This window comes from Pollicipes pollicipes, unplaced genomic scaffold, assembly GCF_011947565.3.
Source record: "Pollicipes pollicipes isolate AB1234 unplaced genomic scaffold, Ppol_2.1 Scaffold_6138;HRSCAF=7277_pilon_pilon_pilon, whole genome shotgun sequence".
Taxonomy (NCBI): Eukaryota; Metazoa; Arthropoda; class Thecostraca; order Pollicipedomorpha; family Pollicipedidae; genus Pollicipes; species Pollicipes pollicipes.
In genome coordinates, this window is record NW_023596818.1 from 29,362,528 (window position 1) to 29,379,198 (window position 16,671).

Sequence of the window (16,671 nt, forward strand, 5' to 3'; positions counted from 1 at the left end):
CATTTTTTACCCGCACACTAATGACGGTAGTTCCGCCAACCACCGAGGTCAGGTGGACGTAGTGCCAGAACTGGCCGGTCGAAACGCGCATGTACAACACGCCAGGTGAGGGAGGTGGTTTGAACAATCAAGCAGTTCGCGTTACTGGTATCCCGTCTCAATCATCCCGCAGGCCTGCCACTCCCGGTCTGGCATCAAGGGAGTGCAGTGCATTGCGGGAGTGCAGAGGTCGTCTGCAGTGCATACATGTGCACGTTTTCCGCAGCCCACACACGTATAAACAGGGCCTTCCTGCCTGCGTCACTATGCGACCGGGTCCGAGACCGTCCCGGCCGGGCCAGGGTCGCAGCTGTCAGGGGCTCTGGCAGCCGCCAAGGTTGGCGAGGCACGGCCCGATCACGTGCGCCCCACACCGGTCAGCGACCCGGCCGGCCATCACCGGCAGCGCAGAACGGGGGCAGCCGCACCCTGGCAGCCTGTGCCGCTCGTACGTGATGGACTGCCGGTCAGGGGACCCCTCAGCTGATGTGGGCGGCACACGTGTGCTGTCGGCGCTGGGCGGGGACGCGCCTCGGCGCGCCGGGGGAGGGGGAGGGGAGGGGAACATGTGTGGCGAGCACGAGTCCGCTCCCTCGACGACAGCGCCGGTGGGACTTTGGCCGGCCACCAGGCCGCCCCCCCCCCCTCCCCTCTTCCACGTAACGACAGCCCGGAGGGCCAGACCGCTGCAGCCACTGGCCAGTTTGCCAGAACACAACCATAGCACAGCGGCTCTTTATTCGTGCGTCATGAGCACATGGACTTGCAACGACTTGGTGTCAACCAGACGTGAGCCACTCCTTAATGACCCACAAAAAACCGACATGTTTCCAGCCCATACGCTGATCCGGTGCGGTTAAACTTGGTTGCACCGGTGTTTCTTTAAGAAGCGGGTCACTGGACCGGCAACCGGCCTGTGTCCACGGACCAGGCGAAAGATGCTCGTCACCGGCCGCGGGCGTGATGTGCAGCTACGAACACCTGGCATCGGACGTGTCCTCAGCTGACGCCCGACACCTGCTGATGAGATGACACAATGCCCCGGGCGGGTCCGCGCTCGCATGAACTTTCCCACTGCTACTGAATGCCACAGTTCATGACATTTTCCACCGGTGACGGCAGCGGAGCGAGACGGTGCGGCGGCGTCCGCAGCGAAGTTTGCGATCGGTTCACGAGATGACCGATAGTACACAAGCGCTCTCCCAGCACGCTTTGTCCACACCGCCCGCCCGCGGCACGCCGCCAGCCAGTGCGAGCCAGCGGAAAAGCCGGCACGGCCGTCGACCACCACTGACCGCTGCAATGCGTCATTTGGACAGCGCTGCAGCTCACGGTAGGCGTCTTGAAACAGTTTTCGAATATGCCAATTATGACAGAGACGCACGCGATAAAAACACACATGAAAAACTACCTACGTGTCACTCGATGTAATGCTTACACATCTTAATCTACAGCAAACTGGCGAGCGTCCAGTGATGGCCAGGGGACCGCGCTCGCACTCCAGCTTACAACGCCGGATATTAGCGCACGCAACGTGTAACAATCGGGAAAACCACACGAAGCAGCATATTACCGTTGCCCGATCGACACAAGTCGAACACACGCCTATGGTCTTCAGACGAAGTATTAGCAATTAGTCCCAGGGGCCAACTCGCAATCAAACGTCTAAGCTTACACTTCCCTCACGCTCTAAAAGCTGCCCCACAGCTGTGTACATCTGCTAAAGGCCATGGCGCCACCAAGACGGTGTGCGCGCTACCGGGTTGGGTACACCCATTACCCAACAATAACTGAGCTGGCCGTGCAAAAAGCCGCAGCGTCCTCTGAACCAATAGCTCTTGCCAGCAGTTCGCGATCTGGGCTGTAATAATTATGCAAGTTAAGGCTTCCAGATGGCGGGGACGATGCTTTCAAAAACGGCGGATTTCACAGCCGTGCTTTCAAATATGACAGTATTTGACGTCCCGACACGTGGCGTCCCCGGCGGGCCAGTAGAACGAAACGATGTAAGAATGGCGCCGCTTCTTCCGCCCTGATTTCTTAGGCAAAACTGTTACATTCTGAATCAGTTATGGACTCGTTCCATAAAATAATTTGGACAACTTGTTAAATACCCAATCTGCTCATCTTCCGGAACTTCCTGGGTATGAAAGGGTGGTTGACCACAGGATGGAGTAGCGCAGCGTGATGGGTCACAGCGTCAACTTCTGATGCTCTGCGTAGCTCTTGGCCCGTTCTCGTCCCCACCTGACTACCGGCCCGGCAGAAACACCCACGACACTGCCTTCTCGCACGCGACAGACCGTTCACTGTCATCCGAACATGAACAGCGGCCCGTGACAGGTACACGGAGCTCGGATCAGCCCAGCCTCAGACGCGTGGCGGATTCCGGTGATTCGACCCGAACTCGCAGGGAGATGGGCAGAGGTGGACAGCCCGTGAAACGGCAGGCTTCCGATTTCCTGGCCCGTCACACTGCTGAAACAACAGGCAGGCAGCGCGTCAGAGGTCCGGACTCATGCACGACCACCCAGACGACATGTCTAAACAAATTAGCGAAGGAGCCGACATGTCGCTGTGGTGACACGTCGTAACGGGTATTGACACGCTCCATTTCAGGCATGTGGGGGGAGGGGGTAGATTATGTCTCCTACCCCAAGATATCAGCAGCTACTGGGCCAATTTTGATTAAAAAAATAACGGTGTTTGGTTTCTCCGAGCGAGATGCACATTAAAACAATATGTCGAAGTCAATAGGAGGGCGACCGAAAGCAGACATGGGCCATGATCTGGGTATTATATTGATAGGATATGGCTCCGGAATCTTTCTGATCATGGACCTATTTCAATATCTTGCCGAAAGGTCTCCTTGGATCCTGGATGTGCTTTGAAATATTGTCATAGAATCAGATTGCGTCCCGGCCCTTTTGCAATTGTGGTCGAAGAATCTTGTAATATCTTAGATCTTTTTTTAAAATTTCGTCGAGAAGGTTATGGGATCTTCACTGCTTTTGTTTTTTTTGTTGTTTTTTTTGGTGAAGAATCTTGTTTCGGTCCTTCAGGATTTATATGTGCAGTTGTGAAAAGCTCTTTACGTGATTATCACAATTATAGGGAGATTTGGCAGGGCTTTTTAATCTCATGTCAACGTTACCTTACAGAGCTGCAAAAAAATCGTACAAGAGCTATAAAAAGTTAGTACGCCGCGCGTAAAACTGAAAACAAAATAGCACAATTCTGGCGTCGCCCAAGCCAGCAGAGAAGCTGGGTTTATTGCTCGAGCACATCGCAGGGTGTCATGTTTCATCAATATAGTTGTCTGTATTTAAAATATCGAGATCGTGTATTGATCACGTATGTCGTGTCATCCTAGTGTAAGCACAGAACCGGCATGTGTACCTGCTGCAGGGCGGCGCTACCTGTCTGGGGGCGCGGCAGCCGGCTCGTGTACCTGCTGCAGGGTGGCGTTACCTGTCTGGGGGTGCGGCAGCTGGCTCGTTCGTGCCTGCTGCAGGGTGGCGTTACCTGTCTGGGGACGCGGCAGCTGGCTCGTGTGTGCCTGCTGCAGGGTGGCGTTACCTGTCTGGGGGCGCGGCAGCTGGCTCGTGTGTACCTGCTGCAGGGTGGCGTTACCTGTCTGGGGGCGCGGCAGCTGGCTCGTGTGTACCTGCTGCAGGGTGGCGTTACCTGTCTGGGGGCGCGGGCAGCTGGCTCGTGTGTACCTGCTGCAGGGTGGCGTTACCTGTCTGGGGGCGCGGCAGCTGGCTCGTGTGTACCTGCTGCAGGGTGGCGTTACCTGTCTGGGGGCGCGGCAGCTGGCTCGTGTACCTGCTGCAGGGTGGCGTTACCTGTCTGGGGGCGCGGCAGCTGGCTCGTGTGTACCTGCTGCAGGGTGGCGTTACCTGTCTGGGGGCGCGGCAGCTGGCTCGTGTGTACCTGCTGCAGGGTGGCGTTACCTGTCTAGTGGCGCGGCAGCCGACGCGGGTGGGCCTCCTGCAGGTCGCGCGCCAGGTACTTGTCCTCCTGACCGCACTGCCCGCCGGGCATGTTGAGGTGCGTGGGCGGGCCGCCCGGCATCAGCAGCTCCTCGGCGGCGCGACCGGTCAGCTCTACGGCGAACGGCTCCGGCACGTTGGTTTGCATGACCGAGTGCAGGCTGACGGCGCCACGGCAGTCGTACGACTGCAGGTGGGTGTCTGGCGCCGGCGCCAGCGGGTCGACCAGGTGGCCGACGCTCAGGCTGCCGCCGCTCAGCAGCGCCAGCCGGCCCGAGATGTCCCGGGAGCGGCGCCGGCTGAACTGGCAGCGCGCCGACGAGTTCAGCTCGTCGATGTTGGGCGGCACCAGCGGCGGGTGCCGGCTGGATGAGTGCACGTGCAGCTCGGAGGCCGGGCTCAGGTGCAGCTCCGACAGCTGGGAGCGCACCACTGCAACACGCACCACACACAACTAACTATCAAACTATCAGTATATTTTTACATGGAAAAGGCTACTGTACACCAGTCAGTTCCTCTGTTTGACAAATATACTACTATCACACTATCGGTACACATGGAAAAGGCTACTGCACACGAGCCAGTTTCTCTGTTTAATAAATATTCTCCTCAATACGTCATTGTTTGGTTACGCCATCGTGCCTTCCGCAACATTGATTGAGTCAACTGACGGTCGTTTTATCTGAAAATCGCGTTCACAAACGCCAGATAGGAACGGCTTGACAACTACATTTGTATTGGCCTTTATCACCACATGACTAATGGAGTAGCAGGATTTGAATGATGTTATTATGGAGTCATGGATGCCTGGGCGACCTTGAAAGTCTCCCAGAAATGGTCTGCACATCTTCGCAGGCGTGTAGCTCAACAGCTGGACAAGTCTATATAATAAAAAGGGCAGGGCTGTCATTTGCACCGAATGATCTTCAAGATGGCTATTTCGGTTCAAAACACAACACAAATGTGGAATACTTCCTTTAAAGGAGGCGTGTCAGCTTTGAGGTTTCTTTCAAAAACATTCAAACAAAAACAAAAGGTTTCTTTCAAAAACAAAAATCTGGTGAAACCTCAGGACCAGTTATGCCTCATAACAGCACTGGGCGGCGCACTTCAGCGCGAACCAAATATAATACACAGACGAACGTTGCTTATTTTCAAGTCCAAACTACGCACTCGGCGCTTTGTCACAGCAGTAGACTTCTTTCTTTGTAGCTACAGTGCTAGACCTCTTTCTTTCTAGTCCCAGAGCGCATTCCCAGTCCGGTACAGACGGCAGAATCTCCTGCAGGCCGCCATCAGGGCCGAGCACTTGACAGATTACTCGAATGTACGTAATGGGCTTACTGCAGGTACTGTATGTATGTAACTGTGTGTATATGGTGTAACTGTATATATCTCACTATGTATGCGATGAGCTTACTGTATGCATGTGTAATGGGCTTACTCGAAGTACGGAATGGGCTTTCCTTTGCCGATGAAAAGGGGAACAGCTGTTATGGATTAAAGGTACCACTTTTGAGCTCTTTAACTCACGCCCTGCGGGCATGTGGGCTTAAAATTTACAGCTCTACTGGTGTGAATGGCGTCCGTAAAAATGAATATCTGTGATTGGCGCAGCGGACGGCGTTTTTTTTTTTTTTTACCAAGAGGCGCACTGGTGATAGTTGTGCCCGTACGTTACTTTAAAACATGTGATGGGTCTGTTTTCCCAAATCCATACTGAGCGTCGAAAAGAAACACCGTACTTCACACTGCAGGAGCGGAATCAGAGCCACCGCACGACATTTCGTTCAATTCGCGTGACAATGGCCTCATATTTGTTCATATTTTCCATACGTTAAGTGTCCCATGCTTTCGTAGCGTTTATTGCAGAAACATTTTGAATAATTGGTGGATTACAAACATTATATTACACATACGCTGGAAAAACGTATCAAATGAGAAGTATTACATAGTGGTAAGCCAGGAGTCCAACGGCATATCTCTCATTGTATTGGTTCATTCAAATCGAAATTCGGAGCTATTCAGAAGCATGTCTAGACAACTTACATCATCAATCAAATCTAATGCGCCGGACCTAACAGTGAGCAAAAAGTGCAAAAAGGAGGCGTAATCGCTTTACACCAATTATAACAGCTTAATTCGGAGATGTACGCGCTACGTTAAAAAACGGTTGTCATATGGCGAACAGCATCAAAGAAACAGCTGAACGTCTCGATTTAACTCATCATAAATTTGCGATTTAGTTGGCCTCTTACGGGTGCATACCGCGCCCTTGACAATTTGTAGCTTACTCCGACAACTGAAATCTCTTATGATTGCTTCACTGGCATACATAAAAGCATGATGCCTTATTTGTGGACAAGGTTTTGCTGAAAAATTTAACTTCGGTTTCTTGTTTGTTCCTCTGGTTGACCAAGCCCGGTTCACTTACAACCCAAACCAATCTAATTTAGGCTTAAATTTTGGGAAATAAATACATCAGAATTGGATAGATGCGTAAAAATAGTATAAAAACAAGCCTAATCCACGTAACGATTTTTTCCCTACATGACAACTATAACACAAAATACATTTTGGAAACTGAAGAGCATTCCATTCTACCTGGCTGAAAATCTTTTCCTTTTGCCACTGGCTGCCAGACTTGTGCTCGGCACCAGGCCGATGTTGCGTTGATCCGCTTTGCACTCAACCGTTTACGACCTGACAAATAAGAGCTGCCTGAGGTCATGGGAGACCACTCGAGGTGCATATCTCACGTGCACGCGGGCTATGCTTTTGTCTCTACTTTTTCTGGAGAACTATCATCCCCAACGGCCTGAGCTTCCTACCTCTCCAACCGGTCCATCAATGCAATGGAAAAATACATAACGGGGGCGGCACATAATCATTATGCCATCCACCGCAAGCCTGTTGAACGCAAGGTCTTCTGTTTTTCCATCGGCCTGTTTTTACCAGGATGTCGTGCGAGGAAACAAGGGCAAATAAAAAGTAAGGAGAGGTGGACAACGGGCGCGTGTCTGAACGGCTCGTCTGCGCCAGTTGCAGCTCTGCCAAAGCTGGCCGGCATTTCCGTAGCGATCCCGACAACAAAGAACCTACGCCGTCGGTGCATACCTCATAGATTCTGCGTCTTGGGGTGTTCGCAGTGACGCGGACGACAAAGATGCTACGTGACGTGGCGCGCAAAAATGTCGAGACAAAGACGACACAATTGGTCCGCTTGTGAACAAGTCAACTTGCGCGCTCAAGGCCGACCAAGGGTGAAGAGAAGGCCTCATTTATTAAGAAAAGGAAAACGTACTATACGTTACAAGCACTATAATTTCCAGTCCTCATCGTTAGGAACACGCGTAGTACGTGTTGCGTGCGACCGTAAATGCTAGTGCCCGCACACGTGGTCATTTTTACGTAAGTTACCAATATGAAAACAGAAAATGTGTCGCGCTGCGCAGACGCCCGGCAAAGCTTCTACGAGACGTCATGTGGAATGGAACATTCTCGATGCGTTACAAATACACTCGAAATTGCAGGCTACCAAGCTACTCAGCTTCTAAAACTACTAAGGGAGGATACAAATAAGCTTTTCAGGAATACAAATCAGCTAGTAAGGGAGGATACAAAGGTATAATGTGCGGTACCGTTGAAAAATTTTACGTGAATACACTTTCCAAATAAAACAACCCCTCAAAAATAATTTCCACACTTAATTGCCTCATCACGTATCGTTGATAACACAATTGCATTCTTCATTACCTAGAAAGTTTATCCTCCGGGTCCGTTGAAGGTCTTTGTAATATGCTCCAAAGGCGTTATATTCCCTTGAACCAAATAATATGCCGTAACTGTTATCGAACTGTTTGTTGTAATCGTTGACGTCAGTTACGAAAATGGTACGGTTGGTGTGGTAGCTGTCACACTGACTTCTCTTAAAGGCCTCATTCTAATTTCCTTCATTGAAAATTGCTCGCTCCACGAGCCTTGTTAGCCCAGCTTTTCACAACATTCCCCACCTGTGCTTGCCATTTTTTATTTATTTTTTAAATTTATTTATTTATTATATAAAATTATTTATTATTTTAATTAAATTATATATATATATATAATTAGATATTTATTTAATATATAATGTAATATAATTATGTATTTAATTTAATTATAATATATTTGATCAAAATTACAATATATTTTTAATCATTATTTAATTACTCACCTTGGTGGACTTCATGTCCCCTTCCAGGGACAATGCCCATCCCTGACGAAACTGTTTCACAGCAGTGCTTCAGAGGCAGGCGATTTGACAAAGGTCGTGTCAGAGCCATTTTGGTGATTTATCAGCTTCTGAAAACAGAACACGGGACTCAAGACGACAAGATCCACCATTATCTCACAGAAGTTAATGCAGATACAAATCATAATGGTGGAAGCGAGCATCGAAAAGGGCTTTACTAGAAGAAAAGGACAATCTACGGCTTCCGGTGGAGTCATATCAGAGAAGCTAACAATCACATTGAGCACCTGCATCGGACGCTAAGCGACCATCGCAGAGCGCCGTGGCACAAACCAACATAAACTTGGACCACCGTTAGCAAATACCGCGGCTAACAGCCCTCAAAGACTTCAAAATGACTGAAGTGAGGCCACTAGGAACTGGCCCGACCAAAATTATGCAGAAATAACTTAAATGGGGGTGCGCGACCCTAGCGGCATATTAAAAAAAAAAACATTTTGGTAAAACCTAAGGGCAAGTTATGTATAATACTAGCACCGTGGTATGCCATTATGGCACCAACAACATTAGAACATGAACTGTAATTATTTCAGCAGTCAACGTTTCGTCACGGAACCAGACTTCTCTCCTTTGTAGTCCCAGATCTCATTCCTAGCATGGGCGATCTTAGTGCATGCAACATATTCAAGTGCGAATGCACGCAGGAGTTTCCTGTCGATCTCGACTGGCATGGAAATTGTCACTGGCATGGAAATACAATTGGCATGGAAATTGACCTCATTAATGCTCTTTAGGCCCACAGGCCCGCAAAGCGCAGGCAAAAGAGCTAAAAAATGACACCTGAAAATGGATTAAAGTCTGTAACACCGGACTGTAGGCACCGCTTTCAGGCTCTTTTTAACCCCGCTTGTGAACCTGCGGGCTTACAAGAGACACGCTAAGTATGAATGACGTCATTAGTGCCAGAGCGTCACTAGACCATACGATATGTCGCTGGTATACATTGGCTTTGTAAACACAGCCTTGCAACGAACTCAGCACACAAGCAAACGATGTCTCCCGAAGCCAAAGTGCGCTTCCAAAATAGCTACTGCATTAAACACCATATGCGAGAAATCAAAGACATATCACGACGTTTTGTTGAATTGGCGTGATAAGTGCCTCAAATTTATAGAGTATTTTTCCAAACTGGGTGACAAACTCTCACAGCGTTCCATGAAAGAACATTTTGGCCATCCGGAGCATTGCAAACATAATTCACATGATGAAAGTGGAGAGCAGCTTAAAAGTATTACTTTCATTGTGGTGAGCACGGAAGCCAATGGCATTCCTTTAGTCAGAGCGACTGCTTCTAAACGAAATTCTGAGCAGTTTAGATTTCAAGAAAACTGGCATTTCGCATCATATGGGACGCATTTGATTTAACTTTAGGTGAGAAATGCAGAACAGATGACATACTTCCCTTTAAGACAAACCTGTTTAAAGCATACAGGCACCATAACAAAACAAAAAAATGTTATGATACCCGGGACAATCGCTCCACCGCATACCAAGCGTGTTTGTAAGATTGGACACCGCTCGAGAAGATCTAGTGCACAGCGGTGTAGCCAAAGGGATCAGGCTCATGCCCCTCCTGCCCCACCCCCGCCAGGTTCTAGCGCAGTTTTTCACTACGACACTACCGAATATCATTTCGGAATCTGATGATCGGGGACATTATTTGGGCTTTAAATCCTATAGACACTACCATGGAGCAGCGACACATGGAGCCCAACGGCAATTTCGTAGCCACACTATCGGAGACTCCAGTGAATATACTCGGCACGCAGCTAACACAAATGTTTAAGGCGCCATGACAGACCAACATCGATAGCTCATTGATACGGTAAGTACCGTGCCAATCAGGGTTCGTAGGACCTGTTAGTCTGGTCGCAGTGCGTCTATTGAATTGTGGTTCGTTGTACCACTTAACAGGATTTCACTTAAAACACTACTCAACCCCTTATAACGCGATGGCCGCTTCTCAAATGAACCAGTCTCATGCGGCTGAGCAAAAGATGTTGGATTGTCGCGCCTACGCACACAACTACCATACGACTGTTTCAGTCCGAGTGTTGATGACCGATGCCGAGTTGATCAGGCCCAGCCATGGATCGCTGGCCCTGCTCTTTTGACGCCTGAGCTGCTGCTATGACCTGTGACCCCAGCTGCTATGACCTGTGACACAGCTGCTGCGACCGGCTAACCAGCCGCAGGAGCCGGCGGCCCCGCCGTTGGGACCCGCTGGGACGGAGCCCTTGCTGACCGCCACGCCACGGCTCGGACTCGCAGCTCCGATACCGTCGCTGCCCTGACCCCCTGCCCCGTCGCCACCCAGACCTGCCGGCGCCGCCCCCACACGGCCCGGGCCGCGGCTCTCGAGCCGCCCGGACCCGTGAGCGTGACTTCCACTCGGCCTACACCGCGGCTTTAAAGTCGGCCTGACCGTTGCTGCGATGCCGCCCAGACTCGCAGCGCCGATCGGTCCGATGTCGACCCAAGGCTCCGACCTGCTCGGACCGCGGCTCCGATGCCGTTCAGACCTGCGGCACCGATGCCATCGGACCGCAGCTCCCATGTCATGGGGACCGCGGCTCCCATGCTGCACGGACCGCGGCCCCTGGGGACCGCAGCTCCCATGTCATGGGGACCGCGGCACCGGCGCCGCACCAACCGCCGCCCCTGGGGATCGCGGTTCCGATGCCGCTCGGACCACGGCCCCGATGCCACGGGGACCGCTACTCGGACGCCGCCTGGACCGCAGCTCCCATGTCATGGGGACCGCGGTTTCGATGCCGCTCGGACCACGGCCCCGATGCCACGGGGACCGCCCGCTACTCGGACGCCGCCTGGACCGCAGCTCCCATGTCATGGGGACCGCGGTTCCGATGCCGCTCGGACCACGGCTCCGATGCCACGGGGACCGCTTCTCGGATGCCGCCTGGGCCGCAGCTCCGTTGTCATGGGAACCGCAGCTCCGATACCGCACGGTGTCGCGACACCGATGCCGTTCGGGCCGCAGCCCTGATGTCACCCGAACAGCAGCCGTTATGCCAACCAGACGGGAGCTCCGATGCCGCGGCTCCGTCGCCACTTAGACCTATCGCGCTGGAGGCTCTACGCTACCGTGCCGCGCGCCAGTGACTTCGATCTGATGTGAAGTGGTTTTCTTCGTAAACAGGTTCCCGTTTGAGGGCCAAATACTTCACCTGAAGTGTTGCAGAACGTAGCCCATCGCTGTCATGTTAGGTTTTGTATTGCGCTTTATGATCGTGGTAAAAGTTTTACAAATTTACCTATTTGGCTGCAGCACACAAGCCACTAAGTGATTAAGTTTGTGTCAAGCTGTTTTTGGACTGGTTGATTAGGGCTGGCTGATAGGACTGAATGAGCCCAAAATACTACTTTCAAAACTGGGGCATAGCACTGTTTCAATCACAGTCTCATCATCATTGTTCACAGTGCAACAATATTAATGGAAATTAAGCCTTTTAACCAAATTTCTGGTCTGGGACCCTGGTAAGGGGTGCCAAAGTATCCAAATATCCTGTTTCCATGAATGCAATGCTAAGAAATGATTGTTGAGGTAAGAGCTAATTTTTAGAGGTGATGCTACATGAGTGAATTTGAGGACTTAACTGTTCAGAATGTGCAGTAAGTGTATTCTATGAGGAATGCAAATATTCCATTCACTCCATTAAATGCATCACCATTTTGTTTTCATTTAAATGTTGGTAGGTTAATGCAGTTGTAATCTACAAGCGGCAATGGACTGTATGTGACAGATAGTGGGCAATCATTATGTTGCAATTGGATACTCTGCACCACATGTACACTTTGCTATTTTATTTGTTTTGTTTACTATGTAAATCAACATCGATGTACTGGGTACTATACCAAGTCTCTTTGGAGGATCTGTAGTCAATTCGCATTACATTGGCATTGTGAATCAGGCCGAAACTTGATCCAAAAAGACACAGCTCAGTTGCAAATCCTGTCAGCCCTCCTAATCACAACCAATTTCAACACATTGTTTCGATCTTACACCATTCTTCATGCCACAGTCTATCACGGCAGCTGGGATGCTTCAGACATATATAAACAGCTGTCCTCTAAAAGACGACACATGTCAGTGGGTACCGCCTAGAATATCTTGGCTGCGTACCTGCCTTCTCCCGCCTCAGACTACATGGGTACGTTACCTCGTCAGAACGCTCCCGCCCCACCAAAGATCCAACGCACAATGACCCAGGGTGCCCTTTTTACGGAGAAGTTACGAAGTGATTTGCTTACAACCGACGCCAGCCGCTGACGTATGACGTCACTGGGAGCCACCCTTTCAGCGGTCCACCATTGGCATGAATGGGTGACCTGGCTCTCAGCTCTCAAACATCCTGTTACATGTATATACATATATAAATATGTATATATATATATATGGCTATATATATGCACATATATCTTGTATTTGTGCTCCCAATAAACGCACTGTCGGGCTGCATGACATACTTTAATTTAATGCTTGGGAAGCAATAATGCATTGGAAGGGCGAGTGTGTCGTGTCATTTTGAGTCGTAGACAGGCAGTGGCTGGTTCTCACATTGCTTAATACGGCGTGGTGCGACGACGATGGGGCTGACTGGGATGACTCTCAAAACACGGTAGATCAGGATATAACTCCGTAGTGCGATAGTGCGAAACAAATCTACAAGCCTCGAGGCAGGCCAGGACACCTACGAACCACGCAACAGGCAATACACGTCTTCCAGCGGCACAACAGACTGGAGCACTTTCAGCAGTACAGCAGGCTTGCGTACTTCTCAGAGCTGCATGGCAGATATGGCTGCAGGGGACGTTCCCAACTTCCCCTGCATGCGACATTGTGCTGTCTACCACCGTCCGGCTGCCGCTGGGCGTCCGCAAAACACTATCAATGGCTGTATTGCAAGGGATGTCATGCACAGGTCCTTATTTCTGCCACAAATTCGGACAAAAAACCTTAAGAGTTTCAGGATAGACTAAATGGGCTGATTTGGAATGTATTTTTGTTTTGTCTACTTTCGGCGAAAACGCCATGATGAATGATGAGTGTGATGCCTTGTTAATATCGCATAAATACTATGCAAGTTTATTTGCGATGTTGAATATAAGGACTCTTACAAATATTCATTGTTGGTACCTGAGTGTGCTACTTTCAAATCTGGTGTATATGAACTGCGCATGCCCTTCAAAAACATAGACCTGGTCTGCTTCTAACCTCACTTTGAAAAGCTTTCTGCCTTTAATAGCTACACATCAAAACCATTAAAATTCCCACACATGTCGTGGTGCATGGGCGGACAGCATAAGAACGCCAAGTGAGGGTTTTTCCCACGTAACAATCTGTAACGTGTTACATCTTTTTGTAAAATTTGCATCGATTCGTGGCGCAGTCCACTACACAGAAAGTTTGTGCGAATAGACCCGTGGGAATTGCATTGGAAGTGAAGTCACTGAGTTATTGGCATGATTCCTGAGAGCACATTACCGAATCCGGCCGGACGTGGAGCGTGAATTTGTTAAATTACGGCAGCCATCTAAATAAAAAATATCATCGCGTGTTGAGGATGCGGCCGTGAGAATTCCATAGTACTGTGGTATGACAATCGACTGGCACCCTAACATCCTGCTAAGCCGGAAGTATCTGTTTGTTTGACCACGTCACAGCGCATTACCGAATGCGGCCAGCCTTCTGGAGAGCAGATTTGCAAGACTACGTCAGCGCTACGTCAGTGTGTGTGTGTGTGTGTGTGTGTGTGTGTGTGGGTGTGTGTGTGTGTGTGTGTGTGTCTGTGTGTGTGTGTGTGTGTGTGTGTGTGTGTGTGTGTGTGTGTGTGTGTGTGTGTGTATGTGTGTGTGCGTGTGTGTGTGCGTGTGTGTGTGTGTGTGTGTGTGTGTGTGTGTGTGTGTGTGTGTGTGTGTGTGTGCGTGTGTGTGCGTGTGTGTGTGTGTGTGCGTGTGTGTGTGTGCGTGTTGTGGTCATCGTCCGAGAGCACCTGTTTATTGGTATGAGCCCTTGACAGCGGATTACCAAATGTGAGTGGCCGGCCGGCATGGGGTTTTCTCTACAGCAGAAGCCTTTCCAAAATTTTTGTAATCATGCACGTGTGGTGCACCCGTGTGCACTTGATAGTACTGTGGGAGGGCTTTCAACTGGTTCAACTTTCAACTTTCATCTACTCGGCCGACGGCACCTACTTTATTGGAATAAACATCTGACTATGACTGACTCTTTGTTGGCAGCACAATGGGAGGGCTACCAACGCACACCGTAACATCTTGCTCTGCCCCGAAAGTACCTATTTTATTGTTATGACTTCCTGACAGGGCATTACCGATTGCGGCAAGCAGCCCAGGGATGGCTTTGTTCGGCAGAAGTGCACCTTTTACGGGGAGCATACCACCTATTTTGTATGGGTCACTCGTTGTTAGGTCAGACACCTCCGATTTGATCGATTATGCCAGTTTTCTCGAAATCCGTCTGAACAGATGACCATTTTGTGTTGAGTTGAGCTATGTTTGAGTTTGAGCATGATTTTTAGCCGCCCTTGCGAGAAAAATATCACTGGATTCCCTGCTCAACACTATGCAGGTAATACATTTGATTTGCTTTGGTTTTTCAATGTGTGTTTTGAAATGTTTGCCCCTGGCTAATTTCTAAAAACGCTCGTGTAGTGAATGCTAAACAAGTTTGGAGCATTAACGTTGTGCAAACAGGAGGCTATCTTTTACGGACGGCTAATCTTTTAACTAATGCGGCGTCAATAGTTGTGATCTCACACAAAACATGTAGCCGTTTGCAGCCGATAATCCTGTGAGAGGACCGTTGACTGACACCGTAACATGTTGCGTGACCGACCGCACCTATGCTTCTGGTACGGCCGCTTGACAGCGCATGGTTGGGCGCCAGGGCACGGTGGAGGATGGTAGCGAAATACGGCTGCTATTTAAATGTAATGACTATTGTGCAGATAGGATGCACCCGTGTGCAACTTGACAGTACAGTGAGAGGACTATCAGCAGCAAACATCGTACAGTAGTACTCACCCGAGGACACATACCTTATGAGAATGACTTCCTGAAAGCGCATCGCTGAAGGTATGCGTTCTGACAGATCTTTGAGGTGAAAAGACAGCAGCCATTAAACAGTATTAATAGCCGCACGCGGAGGCTGTGACCATGTGCATTTGTTAGCACTCTGCGAGGGCTATCGACCAGCACACGACGGTACCGTATGCTCGGTAAACTCCCCTCGCTTTTTTGGTGTAGGCGCCTGACAGCGCATTACTCGACATGGCAGCCGGGGCTTGATGAGAAAAATGCAGGAAATATTTAAGTTTATTGGTAATCATTTGCAGAATTTGCAATCGTGTTAGCTCGATGGCACTGTGGGAAGTCCTTTAACTCGCACAATAAAATCGTGTTCAACCGAAAGCGATTTGGTATGATTGCATTATTGAATCGTTCGGCGACTACGGTGTGGATTTGGTACGCTGCTGAAGCCTTTTTGAATATTTATATTCGTGTGTGAACGGTGCGACCGTGCACATCTGTAGAAATGTAGGGTGGTTGCCAACCACAATGTGACGTCGTGCACGGCCGAAGGTGCCTTCTTCACGGGTGTGACCGTCTGGCAAGGCTTACCGAGCGCGTGTGGCAGGCCGGGGCGTGGTTGCGAACCTCCGGCGGACGTGCCGTCTGTCGGCAGTGACGCGGCATGCCCACCGGCCGGATTCAGTACTGCGATGTCAGGGGTCATCACGCAAAATAGGTGCCTTCGGCTGAAGAGCATGTGCGACTGCCAGTTGGTAGTCGGCTTTTCTCAAAGGTAACAAATGTACGCCTTTGCAGCCTCTGCGCATATGTATTTGCTTAAGTCTACCGTAATTTAGCAAACACCATGTCCGAACACCATGTCACCGCGCCAGTTGAAAGCCCTCCCATAGCGCTGACAGAGGCGTGCGGTCACTCCGTATCCACGCGATTGTAATTTTTTTTTAAGTGGCTGCCGTGGGTTCGCCACCATACGCCACCTGTCTACCAGAACTCTGCAATCTGATGAAAGTGATCACACCAATAAGATAGGTGCCGTTTACCGAGAATCATGTTACGCTGCATTTTGTTGGCCGACTCATGATGGTAGCAACTGCACACGTTTAGAATCTCTGCGCACGAGTACAAATAATGTTAAAAGGCTGCCGTTTTTCTGCAAATACATGCTCCAACCGGCCGCCAGCATGTGGTAATGCGCTGCTGCAAGGATCGGACTGATAATTAGGTGTTTTCACACGGCCATGGTGTTACGGTGCAGTTAGAAAGCCCTTGCAC

General features: G+C 50.1%; 1 protein-coding gene across 2 annotated transcripts; it reads right to left on the reverse strand.

The window, feature by feature from the left end:
- Positions 1-762: 762 nt before the first annotated feature.
- LOC119105844 (uncharacterized) lies at positions 763-12,548 on the reverse strand. Of its 2 annotated transcripts, none has more exons than XM_037229398.1 (4): positions 12,507-12,548; positions 8,248-8,375; positions 3,996-4,466; positions 763-2,514 (listed from the first exon to the last, which is right to left on the reverse strand). In XM_037229398.1, exons 2-3 carry the CDS (start codon positions 8,354-8,356, stop codon positions 4,000-4,002), a joined length of 576 nt encoding a protein of 191 aa, XP_037085293.1. In that variant the 5' UTR covers positions 8,357-8,375; positions 12,507-12,548; the 3' UTR covers positions 763-2,514; positions 3,996-3,999. The 2 variants fall into 2 exon arrangements, with proteins under 2 accessions (XP_037085293.1, XP_037085292.1); XM_037229397.1 differs by having other exon boundaries at positions 763-2,517.
- Positions 12,549-16,671: the final 4,123 nt, after the last annotated feature.

Excerpts from the sequence above, each read along its gene's own strand:
- LOC119105844 (XM_037229398.1), bottom strand. The coding sequence starts at position 8,356 with ATGGCTCTGACACGACCTTTGTCAAATCGCCTGCCTCTGAAGCACTGC. Across the intron at positions 4,467-8,247 it reads GGGACATGAAGTCCACCAAG|TGGTGCGCTCCCAGCTGTCG; the intron begins GTGAGTAATTAA and ends TGCGTGTTGCAG.